The 19,736-nt window shown below is 39.3% G+C and overlaps 2 protein-coding genes across 9 annotated transcripts in view; one reads left to right on the top strand and one right to left on the bottom strand.

The window, feature by feature from the left end:
- The first annotated feature begins 34 nt into the window (after positions 1–34).
- tmem258 (transmembrane protein 258) lies at positions 35–5,856 on the top strand. Its single transcript, XM_016995567.2, has 4 exons — positions 35–192; positions 1,098–1,207; positions 4,106–4,255; positions 5,713–5,856. The coding sequence occupies exons 1-3, from the start codon at positions 190–192 to the stop codon at positions 4,230–4,232; spliced, it is 240 nt and encodes a 79-aa protein (XP_016851056.1). The 5' UTR covers positions 35–189; the 3' UTR covers positions 4,233–4,255; positions 5,713–5,856.
- A 1,716-nt stretch (positions 5,857–7,572) lies between these two features.
- myrf (myelin regulatory factor) overlaps positions 7,573–19,736 on the bottom strand; it is a 121,798-nt gene continuing 109,634 nt past the window's right edge. For all 8 annotated transcript variants that reach the window (XM_008115871.3, XM_008115873.3, XM_062967460.1 and 5 more), the window contains 6 exons: positions 18,938–19,231; positions 17,149–17,230; positions 16,292–16,366; positions 15,724–15,829; positions 14,712–14,789; positions 7,573–13,014 (listed from right to left, as the gene is read on the bottom strand). In XM_008115871.3, coding sequence (XP_008114078.2) covers positions 12,928–13,014; positions 14,712–14,789; positions 15,724–15,829; positions 16,292–16,366; positions 17,149–17,230; positions 18,938–19,231 — 722 coding nt within the window. In that variant the 3' untranslated portion in view covers positions 7,573–12,927. The remainder of the gene's footprint in view (positions 13,015–14,711; positions 14,790–15,723; positions 15,830–16,291; positions 16,367–17,148; positions 17,231–18,937; positions 19,232–19,736) is intronic.

The raw sequence follows: 19,736 nt of genomic DNA, 5'->3' as shown, positions 1-19,736 counted from the left end.
TTCGAGAAAGAAGAGCGCGAGAGAAACGGTGGGAGGGGTGCTTTTTCTGACAGAGCCGGTTTCCGGCGGCGCACAGAGCGCGTCAGAGGAAGAGACGTGTCCTTCTTTGGGTCACCTGGGAGGGAAGGGGGGCAGCGGCGCTTCGGTTGACAGCAGGATCGAAGCTGAGGGAAGCGGCGTCAGAGCAGCATGGTGAGGCGCTTGGAAAAAAAAGGTTTCACGCAAGGCTTGTATGGGATTGCGCCTGTGAACCACAGTGGTTAAAGTGTTATCAAACCGCATCAATTCTACAATGTAGATAGACTTGCAGTGTTAAATAAGGCCTGGGCAAACTTGGATTCGCCGGGTGCTTTGGACTTCAACTCCCAAGCGGCTGAGGGGGGAAAGGAAAGGGTCTGAGGCTGTTGTAACGGTGGGAGTTGAAGTCCAAAACACCCTGAGGGGCCATGTTTGCCCAGGCCTGTGATAAAATGCTTTAAACTGTTGTAATTACAGTAGAGTCTCACTTATCCAACATTCACTAATCCAACGTTCTGGATTGTCAACGCAGTTTGCCTCCTGCCCCAATCCACAGCTATTTCTCTAGACAGCAAGGATTGAATTTTTTATGGATTTAATTTCCGACAATGTTGTTACTATAACTTCATTTTATGCAATTCTACCTTTATTTGTAGTCAATTTGTTAGTAGTCAATGTTTTCAATATATTGTGATGTTTTGGTGTTAAAGTCATAAATGCAGTAATTACTACATAATTACTTGTATTGAACTGCTTTTTCTGTCAATTTGTTGCAAAACATGGTTTTTGGTGCTTAATTTGTAAAATCATAACGTAATTTGACATTTAATAACCTTTTCTTTAATCACTCCCTCCTTTTTATCCAACATTTTCACTTATCCAACATTCTGCCAGCCCATTTATGTTGGATAAGTGAGACTCTACTGTAGTGGTGTTTTATATGGCATCTAACAGTCCTTTGTTTTAATATATGTTGCGAGCTGCCTTTGGTTCCATGTAGAGAGAAATGCAGGTTATAAATGGGGGGGGGGGACTAGATAAATAAATGATTCTGTCAACTGTTTTCTTTCTGAATTAAGGAGCTTGAGACGATGAGCAGGTACACCAGTCCGGTGAACCCGGCTGTCTTTCCGCATCTCACCGTGGTGCTCTTGGCCATCGGCATGTTTTTCACAGCCTGGTTCTTCGTGTATCCTCTTTCTGTGGAAACTTTTGTAGGTGTCGAGATGTGTTTTATTTGCCTGCAGAAATGGAAGGGCAATACCGCCAATCCCTGTGAAGGTAGCTGTAGGTTTGTTTCTTTAAATGGGAGACATAATCATCATCATCATCATCATCATCATCTTTATATTTACCCCACCACCATCTCCCAAAAGGGACTCAGGGTGGCTTACAGAGCACTCATAATGTAACAATACACACGGTTCAATAAAATGCAAATACATCAATACCAAAGATAAAAACATAATTTACACCATCAATATATCCAGTGGCGCAATGGGTTAAACCAGTGGTCCCCAAACTTTTTAAACTGGGGGCCAGTTCATGATCCTTCGGACTGTTGGAGGGCCGGACTATAGTTGGCCACTAAGCAATAATAATAATAATAATAATAATAATAATAATAATAATAATAATAATAATAATAAAGAGGATTGGAAGAGACCCTTTGGACCATTGAGTCCAATCCCCTTCTGCTTTTGGGCACCAAAAGCACAAGCAAAGCACCCCTGACAGATGGCCACCCAGCCTCAATGTTAATAATAATAATAATAATAATAATAATAATAATAATAATAAAGAGGATTGGAAGAGACCCCTTGGGCCATTGAGTCCAACCCCCTTCTGCTTTTGGGCACCAAAAGCACAAGCAAAGCACCCCTGACAGATGGCCACCCAGCCTCAATGTTAATAATAATAATAATAATAATAGTTGGAAGAGATTTAGCCCAACCCCCTTCTGCCTTTGTGCCGTGGGGGCCGGATAAATGGCTTCGATGGGCCGCATGTGGCCCCCGGGCCTTAGTTTGGGGACCCCTGGGTTAAACTCTTGTGCCAGCAGAACTGCTGTCCGACATGTCGGCGATTCGAATCTGAGGAGAGTGGGTAAGCTCCTGTCAGTTCAAGCTCCCCATGCTGGGACATGTGAGAAGCCTCTCAAAGGATGGTAAAACAGCAAGCATCCGGGTGTCCCTTGGGCAACGTCCCTGCAGACAACCAATTATCTCACAGTAGAAGCAATTTGCAATTTCTCAAGTCGCTCCTGACACAAAAAAATCAAATCAAACCTAAAATAAACATTGATAAAAAGCCACAATAATTATGGACATGAATTGAATAGCAACCCACCAGTCTTATAAAGTGCTTTCAGTTGAAAAATCACTGGGTCTACATTTTTTTTAAAAAACCTTTTGGGCTCTATACCTATTGAAAAGCTTGATTAGAGAGCCAAGTTTTTAGGTTAGATCAAAAACATTTTAGACTGCCCTTCAGCATATGTGAGGTGTTAAATCTACAGCAAGGATGATAACACACCTACAATACAACTCAGTTTCACTTACCCAAAAAGATTGTCTTGCAGAAGTGTTAGTGGGCCTATCTAGGCCTTCTAGTGTGTTTTTTTGTTTTGCTTCATGCCCTGTATAGCCATTCCCTCGCATTTGCAATTTCGATTTTGGGGATTTGATTTAAAAATTTCTCCCTAGGAATATCAAGGTCTTCCAGTGTTGATCTGGATTCAGTTTCCAGTAGAAGTCAACCATATAGTTGTGCTTAAAAAATCTAGAAATTCCAAGAGATGTGTTCTCTCTCTGGTAAAAATACAGCAATATTTTTATTCACATTTTCACTTTCATGGAGGTTCTGTGCCCTTAAATCCAATGAATTTGGAGGGATATAGGATTTTCTATTATTTACTAGCTTTGCAAGTGTGTGTGTTGAGTCCTTTCTTCCACAGATGTGGGACCATACTGTATAAAACATATCAGATGACATACCTAATTAAAATCACTTTTTTGTGACTTGTATATTGTGACATTAAATATGTTAATGTTTAGAACTAGCTCCCTAATAAGTACATATAGGACTGAAGCCTTAAAGATTGAGTATCCTTCTCATGTGCTGGACATGACATGGTTTTGAACTGAGTTATGAAAGCAGGATAAATTCTGATACCCTATAGTTGCTGAGATAATTGTGAAATTTAAATTAGTAGAAAATACAGAAAACAAAATAGTTAATAATGAAGATTGGCAAAGATATTCAGGAACTTTTTCTATAATCAACTAGTTATAGTTTGGTTGTTGGCATGGGGTTCTTACGATATCAAAAGAATAGTCTTATTGCTTCTGTTTTAAGTCTGCATTTGGTGCATAAACAAGGAGAGACCATCCAGTGTAGAGAGGTTTATCTCGGGAGAAAACTCACCAGGTAAAAGACACAAAGCTTAATTGCTTATGTAGGCTAAGCCTACCTTTTCTGGAATGCCAGAATATGACTGTGTTACATGAGAGACTTAGTGATGACTTTGTTTTCAGATGATTTAATGTACACAAATGTTTTATCCACAAAATGATTAAAATAGTGTATATCATTGGCTCCAGGCTATGCATATAAGATGTATATGAAATATGAATTTCATGTTTAGATTTGGGTCTCATCTCCAAGATATCTCAATTGTTTACATATTTGAAATTACAAGTATTCATTTTTAAAAAATCAAAAACCTTTATATTCCCACCATTTCAAATACAGGATACTCAAACTGTAATAAAGAAGCTTGTTTTTTATTATTTACTTGTGTAACTATCTGGTCTAACACCATGGACAAGTTGTGGATGTCCAAATGTTGTCTACAAGTGAATATATTCCTGATAATTTGATATTGAGGAAAGGTTGTCACTTTTTAAAGTTATACATGGTCTTGATATATGCGAGGAATTAATTTCTGCATTTCAAAAAGCTGCTAAGGGCAGAGCATCCATATGTAAGGTCTTGGCCTTGTGGAGGTGGATCAGTTTTTAAGTGTGGAGTGTCTGGATTTTCTTCAGTTTTCCATGTCTGGTTATTGCTTTAATTCATATGTCAGTTATGAAGTGACCTCTACTAAGTATACTCGGGATATTTACAAGGAACTACTCATCTCTCTGGTGGCTTCACTCTTTATGGGCTTTGGCGTACTCTTCTTGCTGCTTTGGGTTGGAATCTATGTGTGACAATGAACCAAGACCTGTTTCAGGTAAGATATTAAGGTTGAATCTTGTAATGTGGATTTTCTGGAACATTTTGAATCTTGAGAATTTTACTGGTGTCCTCTGTTGATTGGAGCCCCGGTGGCGAAGTGTGTTAAAGCACTAAGCTGCTGAACTTGCAGACCGAAAGGTCACAGGTTCAAATCCCGGGAGCGGCATGAGTGGTCGCTGTTAGCTCCAGCTTCTGCCAACCTAGCAGTTCGAAAACATGCCAATGTGAATAGATCAATAGGTACCGCTCCGGCGGGAAGGTAAGATCGCTCCATGTAGTCATGCCGGCCACATGACCTTGGAGGTGTCTTTGGACAATGCTGGCTCTTCAGCTTAGAAATGGAGATGAGCACCAACCCCCAGAGTCAGATATGACTGTGGACTTAACATCAGGGGAAACCTTTACCTTTTGTACCTCTGTTGATTAGGATTACATTTAGCAAATGTGACATTTAATTAATGTACATAATACTCTCAACATCGTGATTGTATTTCCAATATCGGGAGTTCTTACTTTCGATGTGGGGAAGCTTTCAGTGTTTCCATAAGCAATCCTGAATATGTTTTCTAAGAAATAATTCTTTCTATAAAGAGGTTTCTCATTGAAATGCTGCATTAAAAATGAGCGACAGGCTATTCTTCCCTTAGAATCATTAAAGAAAGACTGGCACCTCAAGCATGTGAAAATGAAGCTTCATGTTCAGATATAGATTTTTTGCTTTTTATTTGTAGTTTATGGTTTGCTAAGTCCTGAACTTCTTTCCACCCACCAGTTCAGATTATTAATACTCTAGAACAACATCTCTAGTTCTTTATTAAGTCAAGAGCTCTGGCTTCATCCAAGTAGTAGTTGATAGTTTTAATTATACTTTCCGATAAAATCAAATACTCCCTAAACTTTAATACAATGCTGGTTAGCTGTTCCAAGAGGACAAGAAATGGTGGGAATTCTCATAATATATATAGGTTTTGTTGTTTAATATCAGTTGTTATATGAAAACGCTACTATCATTCTTATCCTTCACCCTTGTTTCCAAAGACTGGATTGATTTTCAAGCACAGCTTTGAAGGAATGTTTGGAATTTCCACCAAAGATTGGGATTTTGAACTAGGAGAAGGCAGGGGATTTAGTAGTTGAAAGAATGGTGAAACCCATTGTCAACTGCAATGCAAAACAGCTACTAACCTAGTTTCTCTTCGTTTGAGATATTAATGAGCCCGAGTGAAAGGATGACAAGCCCCCTGGGATAGGAAACACACACACACAGGTTGTTAAGGTGACCAATCACAGTCATTAGATTACTAAAGTGCTATTTGCTAATGCCTGTAATGCCTGTCAAACATTTATCTGCCTCTTGAGTTTTTAACCCATGTTTTCCTGTTTGGGTGCTAAAACTATGGTGGCAATTGTGTATTGAGAAGTAATTTGATCTAAATTGTTTTTGCATTTCAGGTTCTGGAAGAATTGCTGAAGCTTTTTTATTTTTGTACTTAATGTGGCTCATCACACCTGGAGTCTGTGCAAATCCGGACAATTTGTTACAGCTAAGAATATCAGAACATCCGGTGAATAAAGCTGACTGTGATGAAGTGAAAATTGTTCTCTTCTTTGTCCTTTCGATTTTCTTGTCACATACAACGAGCTAGTGCCAAGGACTAATAAAGATGCTGGTATTATTTTTTTATGTTTGTATATTGCCTTATCTAGAAGAAAGGTGTCACAACATCCTTGATTTCAACTACAGGATATATTTCAGAGAAATGAATGGACAAAACCACCTCTGAGTTTTACTTGCCTAAGAGGACTCTTTTGTACAGAGTTGCCTTAAGTCAATAGGTGTCTTGAAGGTACACATACATGCAGCCATCCAAATTAAACAAAATATAAAATCCTACAAGCAACAATATCTTATTATGGCCAACTCAAAAGCATAAAATACATGTTAAAACCATACAGGATGAAAATGGTAATGAGTTACAGGGCTACGGTCTGTCTGAGATGTCAGTTAAGAGAACACTGAGGAATCTTAGTGCAGTCAGTTTAACTATGAGATTCCTTGCTGTTAAGAATTGAGCATTACCATATGTCACCCCAAAATATATTCTTATTTTTATGTAGTTTATGTATCATGGGTATTGGACTGTGACTGTGGAGACCAGTGTTCAAATCATAGAAATCCAATGGGTGACCTTAGGGAAGTAACTCTTTTTCAGCCTCGGATGGAGGCAAATCTTGCCAAGAAGACATGCTATGTTTGCTTTAGGATTGCCATAAGTCAGAAATGAAGAACAGTTAAGCTACACAGATGGTTTTAAAAGGAATCGTAATTCTTTTGTTTATATTTTTCTGTCGATTCACCACAGCTTTCATTCTATAAAACATCACACCTTCTTTACCTTCTGGGCAGAGACAAAAGCTATAGGTATCGGCAAAATAACTCCTAGTAGTGGAAGGGAATAATACCACTTACAACTCCCCCCACCACCACTCTTGGACCACACTTTTTTTATTGGGTTTCCTGTACTATCTTGACTCCTGATTCTTCTTGTGCAGGTATGTTTTCCTTACTGTATATGAACTTATTAATAGAAATAGTAAATTTGCTTAACCTCACATTTCAGCAACTGATCAAGAAAGCATCTGTTGAGAGATTCTGCCATTAGTAGGGTTAACTAGTAACCACAGTCTTTAGACAATGACCATTGCGGAGAAGGCAGGCAAATTCAGGGTGAGAGCAAGTTAAATGTGCCAGAACTTACCCATACAACATATTTTGAAGTGAATTATAGTATGAGGTAGTTTTATTCAGACCATCAAATCTGAACTGAATTTTTGGTCTCTTCATAACTTTAGTACTTAATCATATTTTTAACATGTTGATGTGTTATTGACTTTATTGCAGCATGTAATCATCTGAAGTAGACAATGTTTAAAGTATGCCCAATCTTCTCCCCTTTTTTCCTTTGAAAAAAATTTCAATTTGTTAAATCAAAAGTCTTCAAGTATAGAAACTCTTGAGAATGTCTTTTGCAGAGATCAGAAGAGGACTCTAGTATGAGGTGGTTGCCTTGAGACAGCAATGTGAAGGGAACTTTTTTGCCCAATTATGATGAATAAAATAGCTGCCAGTGTTACATAGTGGTTTGAGGCTAGATTATGTAGCAGTTTTTTGGTATCTGAACACCCTACATGAACTAAAAATAGTAAGCTATAATGCATTTACATTGCTTCAGAAGGTTACATTTGAAGGAATTATATATTGCCTGTTACAATTCAGTCCGATAGGGTGGATAAAGATGCTATGAGACAATCTAGGATACAAAGTAGTATACTTATATATTTATTTATATAGGTACATTTCTTATGAATAAAAGTCTAGATAAGCAAAACAAGTAGAGGAGTCATGTCTCCAGAACTCAAAATATAAATACATGTCAGAAAGACAGGTGGTAGTGGGGAGGAAAGTCTCCACGAAAACAAAATAACAATAAAACTTAATAGGTATTTACTAAGGATATGACTCTGAAATTATGGGCAATATACAGTGATTAAAGCTGTGATAAACAAATCAAATTAGTGCTTTATATTAAGGCTCACAGTGATGGCACAAAACTTATTTACAGGCTTTAAGCTTTAACAAGAGACATAAGGCGGCTTGTGGATTTTCATTTGAGAAATGATTCCTGGCCCCTCAAAAGAGCCGAACTTCAAAAGTTGGCTCCATATCCATCCTTGTTCCAAAATGTGTAGAGAGGATTACATGTTCCAACTTAAAAGAGAATTCCCTGCTAGGCAGGAAAGTCCCCCTCCCTCCATTAGCCTGAAGAAGAGACCCAGTTATTAACCCTTCATTCTTCTATTTTGGGTCAGTTTGTAAATGGCACAAGTGGAGGGGGGAATAAAGAGTTGGTGATGGCGATCTAGTTGAGGTCCTCATGAAACCACATGAGTCAGTTACTAACTGAATTTTCCATTTTTGACAGGTTCTCTCAACGCCCCCCCCCCAAAAAAAAACCTAATACTGTGAAGCACTTTGAGATACAAAAAGGTGCTATACAATGGTAAAAAGTTACAGTATTTTAAAACAATAAAACCATTTAAAGAACTGATGTAAAGAACATTACTGTTATGGATTATGCATATTGGATTCTCTGAGACAGCACTGATGTGAATTGATCAGTGAAAATCTTTGCTATATGTACAGCCCTTCTCTCAGGTCCCACCAATAGACTGGGAGAAGAAAAACATGATTGGTTAATGTGCTTCAGATGTCACTATTTTTATGCTGCCTTCACCCTAATCCAAACAGGAAATAAAAGTGATGTCTGGTTTTATAATGCACTGGGGAGTAGGCAAGGGGATAGTCAGGTCAAAATGTGAATGTCCTCACCAGATTGTTTTTAATTCAATGGTACTTATGCGTTGGTAGTTCAGTACCAACATTTTATTGGCAGTTCATAGCAATGGAGTGTTTCTAGTCTCCTCTGCTGCTGGGAAGGAAAACAGCAAAGGTGGCCCTAAAATACTGAAGATGCCTCTGCTGCCTAAGAGGAACAACACGCCCACCCACCTCTATTATGAGCTGCTACAGGTGTTATTATCATGAGCAGAAATTGGTAGCTTTTTCTCTGACTTTTGGTTATAATGAGAAGCCCCAGAACAGGCAGGAGAGATTCATTCTAATGAAAGTGGCTGATTGGTGACAGTGGGAAAGAGATTAATCACGAGATCTTCCTGTGCGATACTAGAATCTTACATTAGATAGAAATGTGGGCAGGAATGGCACAGCTGTGGGCCTTGGAGTAATATAAGCATCCATCACTCAAATGGTGGCTGCTCCAAAAGCAGAGGCTGGTGGTATGTGTGTGTGTGTGTGGGGGGGGGGGTAAACAGAGTGCTGAGAGCCAGTCTCAGAATCTCTTCCCCAGAAATTAGGAAACACTACTTAAGTGGTTACAGGATGCCTGTCTTGCAAGCTGGTTTTTGTTAGTGACTCTTCATGGGTGACCATTAGAACTTGAAAATGCATATTTGGGGGCAGAGCTGTAGCAAGAAAAATAGTTCCTGGATGAGGTGGCATGTACAATAAATCAGCAGATCTGACTAACAAGGTGCTATACACTAACAAAAGAGTATTAGAAAAAATGACTTTTGGAATTAGCTGAGTGGCAAGTCTGTCTTCCTTCAGAAAGTGGTCATAAGACTCTCTCCATGTAGCACTGTCACATAGTGGGTGCAGCGTGCCATAAATAAACCTGGTGCCCCAAGAGATTTGTAAGTTAATGTTGGGAAGGATAACAGTTAAAGGAAATCACTTCCACCCAGCACTATATCCCAGAATATCAAAGCAGAAACTCCCACACTCAGATAATCAGTTCAAAGAAGATACTGTAGGATTTTCTGTCTTGATATTCTGGGATATCGGGCTGTGTAGAAGGGCCCTCAATCACAAGAATACCCAGCAGGAAGATGACAGAAAAACTTCTCAATTTTTTAAAAAAGAAAATGCCGATCACTGACCAAGGCAATAAATAGACCCCCTATTAATATATTTGTTTTATTCTAACATCACCTCTATCTCCTAACTCAGACTCTGAATGTGTGTTTCGGAGAAGAGGATGGGAACAACTAAGGGGCCTTCGACACTGTCATTAAGGCAGAAAATCCCACAATATCTGCTATGAACTGGGTTATCTTGAGTCCACACTGCCATATATTCCACTTCAAAGCAGATAATATGGGATTTTATTCAGCTGTGTGGAAGAGGCCTAAGAACAAGTTTGGATGAAAGTTGCTCTTAGTTTCCACTCTTCATGAAATTTTACAGGGCATGCTAACAAAATTGTCTGATGCCTGTAATCTGACCTTGTTTTTTTTTACCACATTCCATCAGTTTATTTTTCTTACTGCAGAAAATAATTTCTGGATAGAAAAGGCAGACTCACTGCATAATGATTTCTACCTAAAAATAACTAGGATTCTTCAGCCAGTAATAAGATGTTTCACAGATGACACCTAAATCTGCTTTGCATTTCTGGCCCTATTTTCATAAGAGATGCTTAATTGTGCAGTTCTACACATTCACTTGTTCCACTTGGCTTCAAGAGGCTTAAAACACCAGCATGGATTGCAGCCTGAATTGATTTTGTGCTTCTTTGATTTGTAATTTAAACAGGGAGAAAACTGCCTTGGCTAAAGTGTTATTTGTTTCTGAAATCCTTGTCTTCCACTTTTTATCCCATGTTACATGCAGTTGCCGTCTGTAATAACTTTCTGTAAAACTGAAGGCAGTAGGAAAAGACTGCATTACCAGTAGATGGATTCAGTCGAGAAAACCACAGCCTTGAGTTTGCAAGACCTGAGCAGGGCTTTCAATAACAGGTGTCTCAAAGGTCTCTCAGAGAGCTTTTTTAGCAGTCAAAGCTGATTTAACAGCACAACTACTGCATGCCACTATTAAATTACATTTTCCAGTCTGAATGACATTTCTTTGACATAATGCCAAAATAACTGTTAAAAGGGAGAAGGTAATTATGGATCTTTGTTATCACGTCAAATTGTGCCTGTAGTTCACTTTCTCTCTGCCAAGGGATGATAGGGCTCTGTCTCTTGGGAAAGGAGTGCCACACAGTGGTGACTATTAGCAATTGTACTTGGACATCTTTCTTTTCTTGACAGGTAGGCAACTAAGAGGCTATTACCAATCTTATCAAGGTAGTATCTACTGTATTTCTGCCCATGGCCCCAGTGCCCATCTCTAGTGCTTTGAGTGATGCTATAGACCTAGTTGTCCCATCTCCTGATGACTGTTTCCAAGAGTTAACATATAGAATCACAAGGAACAGCTCTAACAGACACAGAGATTATATGCATACAATTAGGAATCTTTCATGACTTTGCGTTCACCCCAAGAATCTTAGTTTTTGTAGACCGGTGGGGCTTGAACATTTCCTGTCACCAAGATTCTTTTAGAAGAGGCAGGGAGTTTTATACCAAATTGCGTATGTACAATAGAAATGACCTTGGGGCACCAAGTAATAGGCAGCTTCATCCAGAAATGTAGGCATCATTATATAATTTTTAACAATGCATTAAAAAAAACCCAACTAAACCATCAGCAGCAGAGTTCCTTTCATGTCAATCCTTCTTCTGTGCCTGGAGACAAGAATCACCTAAAGGCATATTGGTTTTTGGTCTTCTATCATCAATGTAAAATCAGATTCAGGATTAGAAAAAGGTAGCAGCAGCACACTAATATTTCTTATTCTTTCCTGTGTCCTCATCATGCAGCTGTTTTTACTCTTAAAAAGAAATCTCAACTAACTGCCCCCCCCTTGAATACTGGGTAAAATCCTGATATGCTGAATAGTTGTGCATGTACATCTGTCCTGATTTGTCCCAGGACCCAATTTAGAGTCTGGGTACAGGCTGGTGCTCAGCACTGGCCCATTTTGGTTTCCTATGAGAGGCTAGCAAATCAATAACTAAACGAGCTCAATTAAAAAAAATAAGTGGTTTAGCAAGTTAAAACCTTGTAACAGTAAGTTACCCACAATATCCTCAGAATTTCAAAAAGACCCAAGGCCTGGAGCGAAAAAGGTTTCCTGACAGAGACCCCTTGGGGATCAAAATTATTTTCAGTCTGGACATTGTCATCATAAGGTAGACCTCTTCTGGTGTTCTCTCCTGAGCCTTTGGCACAAGATGGTGATGTTCAGAATGGGCTTTGCCACGTGCTCTTTTGGATCTGCCCCGTGTATTGGGCTTCCAAGGCTTTCACAATCTGCATCAAAACACCATAGTTGTTAGAATCCAGTGGTAAAGTCCAGAACCCTGCTTTGAGTTGGTTTAAGAGGAGGCGGTTAAAAACATACAATGCTTTCTGAGAAGCGTTTGTCATCCAACCCTGAAAAAAGAAGGCACATTGGGGGCAATACGAGCCAGCCTGAGAAAGTTCTTGAGGTTTTTTCCCCTTGGAATGTAAATATATGGCAAAACAGAGAGGAAAAAGCCAGAGGTAAATCCTGTAGCTTTTCTATTGGCATTTGCTGTTCAAAATGACTGGTCAGTCACAAGTTCCAGTGTCATCAGGACTTTTTCAGAGCACAGATTTAGAGAGAAATGGTTAGCTGCCAGCCAAGCCAGAAACTCCAGTGTATGACTTGCAATACATCCAGGCACAATATTCCTTTATGGAAAAAAATCCAGTGTTTCTACTTCATTTAAAAGAGGTCTCCGAGTTTCATGAATAAGCAATATCAATATCTGAGAAAGTTGCTTCATTGGCTTCCCTGGGTACTGAGATCCATTCCCAGCCAAGCTGTATTTTACAGTTCTGAGGTGTCCAAACCCAAGCATGATCCAGTGTAAATGTTTCAAATCCAGTGTAATAAAGAGGGGGTAAGGGAGGTGCTGTTGTTCTATAACAAGCAAAAAGAAACTGCATTTCAGTGTTTTCCTAACAATAGTATTCCTCCCCAAAGTTGCCTGACATTTTAATGCCAAAATTCCACCACTTGAAAGAAGAACCAAACCAGCTCAAGAGGGAATGGCTTACAGATCAGAAGCAACAAGATAGTGCTTGGGTCCATAGAAGGGAACATCCGGTTCAATGAGTCTTGTGGGCTCATTTTCGTTCCTGTGAAAAAATAGTGGTTCTCCTGAGACTCACTCACAGAGCCAGTAGAACTGGAAGTAATAGTCAGTAAAGAGAAAACCCCTCTGGTCCACATCAGTACTGCAGTTTGCTTGGCCCTGTGATAAGTGGAAAAGAAGAAAATGTTCAAAGGGAATGGAAACCTGCATGGAAAAGGAGCACAATCCCACCTTATGGAACCACAAAGGTTAGAAGCAATATGTTACGGGAAAGAACATGAAGGTACTGGTTTACAACCTTCACTCTGTGCATTTTGGGCCAGCTCGTTTTTATGACTTTTATTCTGGTGTCTAAATTGTGTTTAACTATACTATGGTCACTATTTTATTTTACTATGTTAATGTGTATAATTCTGTACTTTTATTTTGATGTGTTTTTATCCTGTGTTTACTGTAATTACCCAGGCTTGGGCCCATATAAGCCGCCCAAATCCCTTCAAGGAAATGGAGGTGGGGTACAAAACAAAGTTGTTGTTGTTGTTGTTATTGTCTCATCAGATAAGCATAAAACCCCAAGATACTGTGGTGGGATTTTCAGTTATTTTTTTAAATTATTCTGTCGAATTAAGAGGAATTGGAGTTGGAATTCAAAGTTAAAGTGGAAAATGAAATGGAAGGTGAATGCATCTTTCTAGATTTTTCAGATTAACTCTTTGATTCTGGGGCAGGATGGTAATGAAAGGCATGGAAATCTATTGCAAGCATATATATAATACACATATTCAAACACTGATAACATCTGAACATATACCTCCCAGGTAACTGAGGACAGGGTAGAAACCGACATCTAGTCTGAAGCTAATTAGAAACATGCACTCAGTCAGCCTTAAGGGAGGCAAGGAAGTTTGCATGGCTGCCTTAACAACTCCTAGCTTCATCTTCTACTATATGGATATAATGCCAATTCTTCCTTTAAAAAATCCATGTATCCCTGCAGGAAGGTTCCACAAGAGAAGAGATGCCTGGGAACAGAAACCAACTACTTCAACAGATTATAGCAGTGCTGAATCTAGATTGTGACTTGGCAATCTATACCTTGATTCATCCTCTGACTTGTATCATATTAATATGTCATCCTAATGAAAGACTGGGATATTCCTTATCAGTACTCACAAGGGAATTTAAATCTTGGAAATTCATATTTTTTGGTTATGTTTTCATACACTAGCCCTGTGATCGAATATGCAAACTCGTTTACCTGTATTTATTCAAGTATAATGCACCACTGCTTGTAATACCTCAACTTTTAAGGTGTGCATTGCAAAAAAAAGAAAGAAAAAGATTAATTGCCAAATGTAATGCATGGCATCCCCTTGCCTGTTGGCTGTCCTGCTTCCCACCTCGGCAAGGTCAACAGGAAGGGGGAAGCTGTGTCCCTTCATCAGGCTGAGGCTGGCAAACTCAAGGCAGATGGAGAAGCTGTGGCTTCCCCATTCACAAGACTTTCAAAACCAAAGGGGAGATTTTGAAGGCTTCGTGAATAAGGCCAGTTGGGAAACCGTGCCTCTCTGCAGACTGGTTTATGTATACGATTCTAACATGCCATTGAATCTAAGGCACACCTCACTTTTAGCTATGTAATTTAGTCAAAAATGATGAGCATTAGATTTTAAGTAAATGTAGTATAACTGTTTGGTTTGGGAATCTTCTATTCCACTAGAATTAATTTGGTTTTATAGAAAAGTCTACTCTGGAATGATTGGTGTGTTATCTTAAAGATATGCCTTTCTACTATAATCAGCTGAAATGTCTTATTTCCGCAGGTTGCAGTGGACTCAGTAGGTACATATACTCACAGGGCTAGTGAATCGAAAATGGTAGGTAAACTCTTGGAAAGGCAGCATTGTCACAGGCCATCTGTAGGTTGTTGCAGTCTAGAGAAGATGAAGAAACACACATGTGCTGTGAAATAGAAACTGTGCTATCAACACAGATCAATTCCCTTGCCTAAAGCCAAATGGACCTTGCCCTTTGCTATCTCTTTCTAGAAAACAACTGAACTATAGAGAAGACACATTATTCTTGCTGCAATAATACACTGCTGAATCTTCCCTGTGCTAAGAGATGAGGAATGAGAGGGGATGCCAGGAATTTAAATCATAATGAATAGAAAAATGCAGCATACTAATTAGACAGATGTACTTGGAGGAAGAGATTACACTACACATACTCCAAAATACATGGTTAAATACTTGCACCATAAATATAGATAGAAGTTACAATATTAGTTAGATGTAGTGCTGTTTAATATAGTTTTCCCCCTTTGCAGCTTATAGCACAATTGCATGTGTCTATCCACCAATAAGACCCACTGGAGTCTATTGATTCTACTTCTAGTTAAATGGAGATTTATCCACAGGTTTTGAGGATCCAAAAGTCTTTCACGCAAAGTGCATGCAAATGAAAGACAATATAATTGCCCCTCCACATTCCTGGGGATAAAGAATGGAGAACTTCTGCAAAAGTGGGAAAAACCCAAATATTTCTAGCCACCACCCCTCCTCATCATCTGAACTCTAATTACTTTTCGCCATATTAAACACACACACACAAAAGTAGATTACATATGCATTTATGACTTACTAAACTATTTTTAATTTTCTTTACATTTTATAGTGTATAGTAGGTCTCAAAATGTCCCCTGCCCCAATTCCATTTAATCATCAATGTTAAACTCACAAATAATCAAACCCATGAAAGTTAAGCCAGCATAAGTCACGGTTTAGCTGTATATTCCTTTCCCATTATGAGGAGGAATTTAGAGGCTTGCTTACTATTCATCCTTCCATCTATACATTTGGGTCCTACCTGGGTGTCTTTTGCATCAGAGAAGTTGTCTGTGTTCATAACACTGTCCTGACATGGGTTGGTGGACACGAGACTGCAAAAATAGGCAGACACAGCAGAAGAAGCACTAGGAAAGAGAGAGAAAAAAACACCCTTTAAGATAAAGTACGGTAACAAGGTGAGCAGGATCAACATGCCTCTCTCCCTAAATCTGTCTTTGTGAAACAATAAAGAATCATGTGACAAAGGAAGGCCCAGGAGAGGGCCCAAGTTGATATATCTTTTTCTTCAGTTCTTAAAAGAAAGAGTTCACAATAGAAGCCGCCACATTCAGCTTATGGAATCATAGCTGCCAACTGCATGATTATTTTTCCTCCACCACCATCTTTCCTGTCCTTCAGTATATTTCTTAGCTAACTTCCAGTCCAAATAGGAAGGAAACACAATCCTTCTTTCACATATGTTAATTTTATTATGCAATACTTTGCCCACCCTTCTTCAAAATATGATTCCCTGCTAATTCCATACACTTCCATTTCAGATTGAGTCCCTCCCTAGTATCCCTACTTTCCCTAGAACTGTTACTCACTTCATCTCCAAAGTCAGGTTTGTGTTCACAGGGGTAAACTTGCTGATGGGGATGCGGTAAGTGATGTTTCCTGTCCTAGAGAGGCAAAGAAAAAAAAAATCTATAGCACATATAACAACCATCTACAACTAGATCTGCTGCGCTATCTGATTTGTAACTGCCTCACAAAACATGCACAGAACTTCTCTATTTTTAAAAAAACTTGTTTACAGATGTCATAACACTGGCAAAAGACAATTGTATTATTTTAAGTAAAAAAAAATTAAGATTTTCAAAGAAAGACCATTTAAATCAGTTGTTAGGATTTTTTGCAGGTTAAAGAGATATAACATACTGTCTAACACTGTGAGAAATTACTGTCACTGGCACCTTTCTTCAACCTGGTGCCCTCCAAGTGCTTTGCATTATATCTCCCACCAGTTTCAATCAGCACAACTAATAGTTAAGATAAGAGCTCTGGGCCAAAACATTGGAGAGTGTCAAGTTGGGGGTGCATGCTCTACTCTTTGTACTTTTAGTTAGAGGTACCACGGATTGAAGAATCTTGATCTTGTGTATGCAAAGCAGATCCTGAAGCAAAAAGCTCTTCTTTTTAATTAATCTTCATTCTCTCCTCCTCAGCAAATGACAGCCTTAACTATTAGTGTTCTACCTCACATGATCTCTGCCTATATTCAAATCTGTTGGATTTCATGCTCATCTGCAGCAAATTATTTCATCAGCAACCAAAAAAAAAGAAAGTATATTAATTGTCATGATGCAACAAATACAAATTATACCGATTTTTAAAATTTATCTGAATTGATCCCATCTACAATCACTGCAGTGCATGGCAGCACTCCACTTCAAACACTCACCTGCATTCAACACCAGGAGCACAGGCCTGGGGTTCAAAGACCACATTACTCTCCACAAGTGCTATGGTTTGAAGAAGAGGAGCTAAGGGGAAAAAGCCATGAAGAAAGGTTACTCTGCAACCAAGGAAAGGCCAAGTACCAGGGAAGGAATCAGATACAGATAGAGCAGTGGTTTTCAACCTGTGTGTAAAGAGGTGTGAAATTTTTAGTTTACAGATGTCATGTTTAATTACATTTTAAAAGGCAAGTTTAACTATGTTTAAAAGGGTAAGTATTAGAGTCACCATTGCGTGGGGGATGGTAGCCAGCTCAGCATTCTGAAGCAGGTTGCCATAGTAACGAGGGCGGAGCCAACCGCCGTTTGGAGAAAAAGGAAGGAATGTTTTAAAAACAGTTCAGTTTGTGTTCTGTTGAAGCACAGGGAAGGCTGATTCTCAGATGGAGAATCAGAGTGGCTCAAAGGTTGGATTTTGAGTCAGTTTAAAATAAGTTTGGTGGCTTATTTTAAGGTAGTCTGTTTCCAGATAAGTAACAGATAGTCTGTGATTGAAATTCACAGGGTGACTGCAGGTTAAAGCAGTAAAGGAAGAAGTAGTATTTAAAAGTTTGAAACATCTCAATATACCTTTGCAACTGTTAATCTAAGTGCCTCTCAAGAAGTTATTGTAACCATTAAGCTTGTGCCTGAATAAACGTGGTATTGTTCTTTTTAACATCTCAGTCTCTGAAATCTATATTACCATCAAAAGCAAACAAGAAGGAAGAAAAATAAAGATTTAAAAGTCTCCTCTCTAGGTAGCCAGTGGCTATATCTTCCAATAGTAGTGGCAAGAGTTGATAATCCCCTTAACATCTGGTGGCCACATTATAAACATCTTTACCTCTGGTGTCAGCTTTTAAATAAAACTTCTTTAATAACTGGTGGCAGCGTATATAAAATATATAATAATAACATCTTTGCATTGTGGTCCCCAGGTGTTTTGGCCTACAACTCCCAGAAATCCCAGCCAATTTACCAGCTGTTAGGATTTCTGGGAGTTGAAGACCAAAACATCTGGGGACCCACTGAGATAGAGGTATCTAAGAGCGCTTTCAAGGACTGCACAGAAAGGAAATGACTCTCAGCCTTTTTGTGCAGTTGCCTAATCCTCTTCTAAAGGCACCACCTAAGGACAGACTGTGCAGTACATTTTGGAGATTCATTTCGAGAATTCTGCAGAGATTTTAATAGGTCTGCCTTGGTCAGACCACCCCTGGAATATTGTGTCCAATTCTGGGCACCACAATTGAAGGGAGATGTTGACAAGATGGAACGTGTCCAGAGGAGGACGACTAAAATGATCAAGGGTCTAGAGAACAAGCCCTATGAGGAACGGCTTAAAGAGCTGGGCACGTTTAGCCTGCAGAAGACAAGGCTGAGAGGAGAAATGATAGCCATGTATAAATATGTGAGGGCAAGTCATAGGGAGGAGGGATAAAGCTGGTTTTCTGCTGCCCTGGAGAATAGGACACAGAACAATGGCTTCAAACGACAGGAAAGGAGATTCAGCTTGAAGGTTAGGAAGAACTTCCTCACTGTGAGAGCTATTCAGCAGTGGAACTCTCTGTCCAGGAGTGTGGTGGAGGCTCCTTCTTTGGAGACCTTTAAGCAGAGGCTGGGTGGACATCTGCCGGGGGTGCTTTGAATGTCATTATCCTGCTTCTTGGCAGGGGGTTGGACTGGATGGCCCGTGAGGCCTATTCAAACTGTAGGATTCTATGATTCTATGCAATGCCATCCTGGACTTACCATTTTGGTTGGTGCTTCCAGTGCTAGACCCCTCTGGGCCTGGTTGGTTGACGCCACGTCGCTGTCGTGACTGTCCAGGAGGAAAGCTATTATATGATATAGGAAGATTGGAAATGTATTTGGATTTGCCCTGGATGTGGGTAAAGGGGGAGGATGGGCTGGCATTGGGGCTGCCAAAGCCCCGTGATCGCTCTGAAGTCTTTGGCCACTTTGTGTGAGAAGCCACTTTGCCCGTGACTCCCCTGGATTTGGCTTTGATGTTGGTCACTGGTAAGAGTGACAGAAGGCTTTGGTCTGCAAAAAAGCAACAAGAAGGCAGTTTAGGAATGTGAGACAAATGTATACAGAAAGTGAAGAGCTACTAGGAAGCAGTTCATTTTTATTTGTTAACCATATCTATGGAGTCTATATCCATGGTTTCAACCATTTATGGCTTGAAAGAAGAAAAAATCGAAGAAGCAAATTTTAATTTTGCCACTTTATATAAGGGACACCAGTTAATCACATCATTATATATAATGGAGCTTGAGCATCCACAGATTTTTGTATCCAATGAGGTCCTGGAACCAAACTCCAAAGAATACCAAGGACCCACTACATAAGAATGCTTCATTCTCAGTCCATTAACAAACCTATGTTTAGGCTCCATCATTTCAGATTGTAGGTGGCTATACTCCTTCACAGAAACAATTAAGACAACAAAATCTTTCCACAAAGAAAACTAATTTGGGACCTCTCCCATATGTTAATTTTCTATGAGGGGGACCTTGCATATAAAGGAGAATTCAACCATATGAGC

Source organism: Anolis carolinensis, chromosome 1, assembly GCF_035594765.1.
Source record: "Anolis carolinensis isolate JA03-04 chromosome 1, rAnoCar3.1.pri, whole genome shotgun sequence".
Lineage (NCBI taxonomy): Eukaryota > Metazoa > Chordata > Lepidosauria > Squamata > Dactyloidae > Anolis > Anolis carolinensis.
This window is presented reverse-complemented; position numbering and strand designations above follow the sequence as displayed.

Bases quoted from the DNA above. Each gene is read 5' to 3' on its own strand.
- tmem258 (XM_016995567.2), top strand. The intron at 1,208-4,105 runs GTATCCTCTTTC...TTCATATGTCAG, and splicing joins TTCACAGCCTGGTTCTTCGT to TTATGAAGTGACCTCTACTA.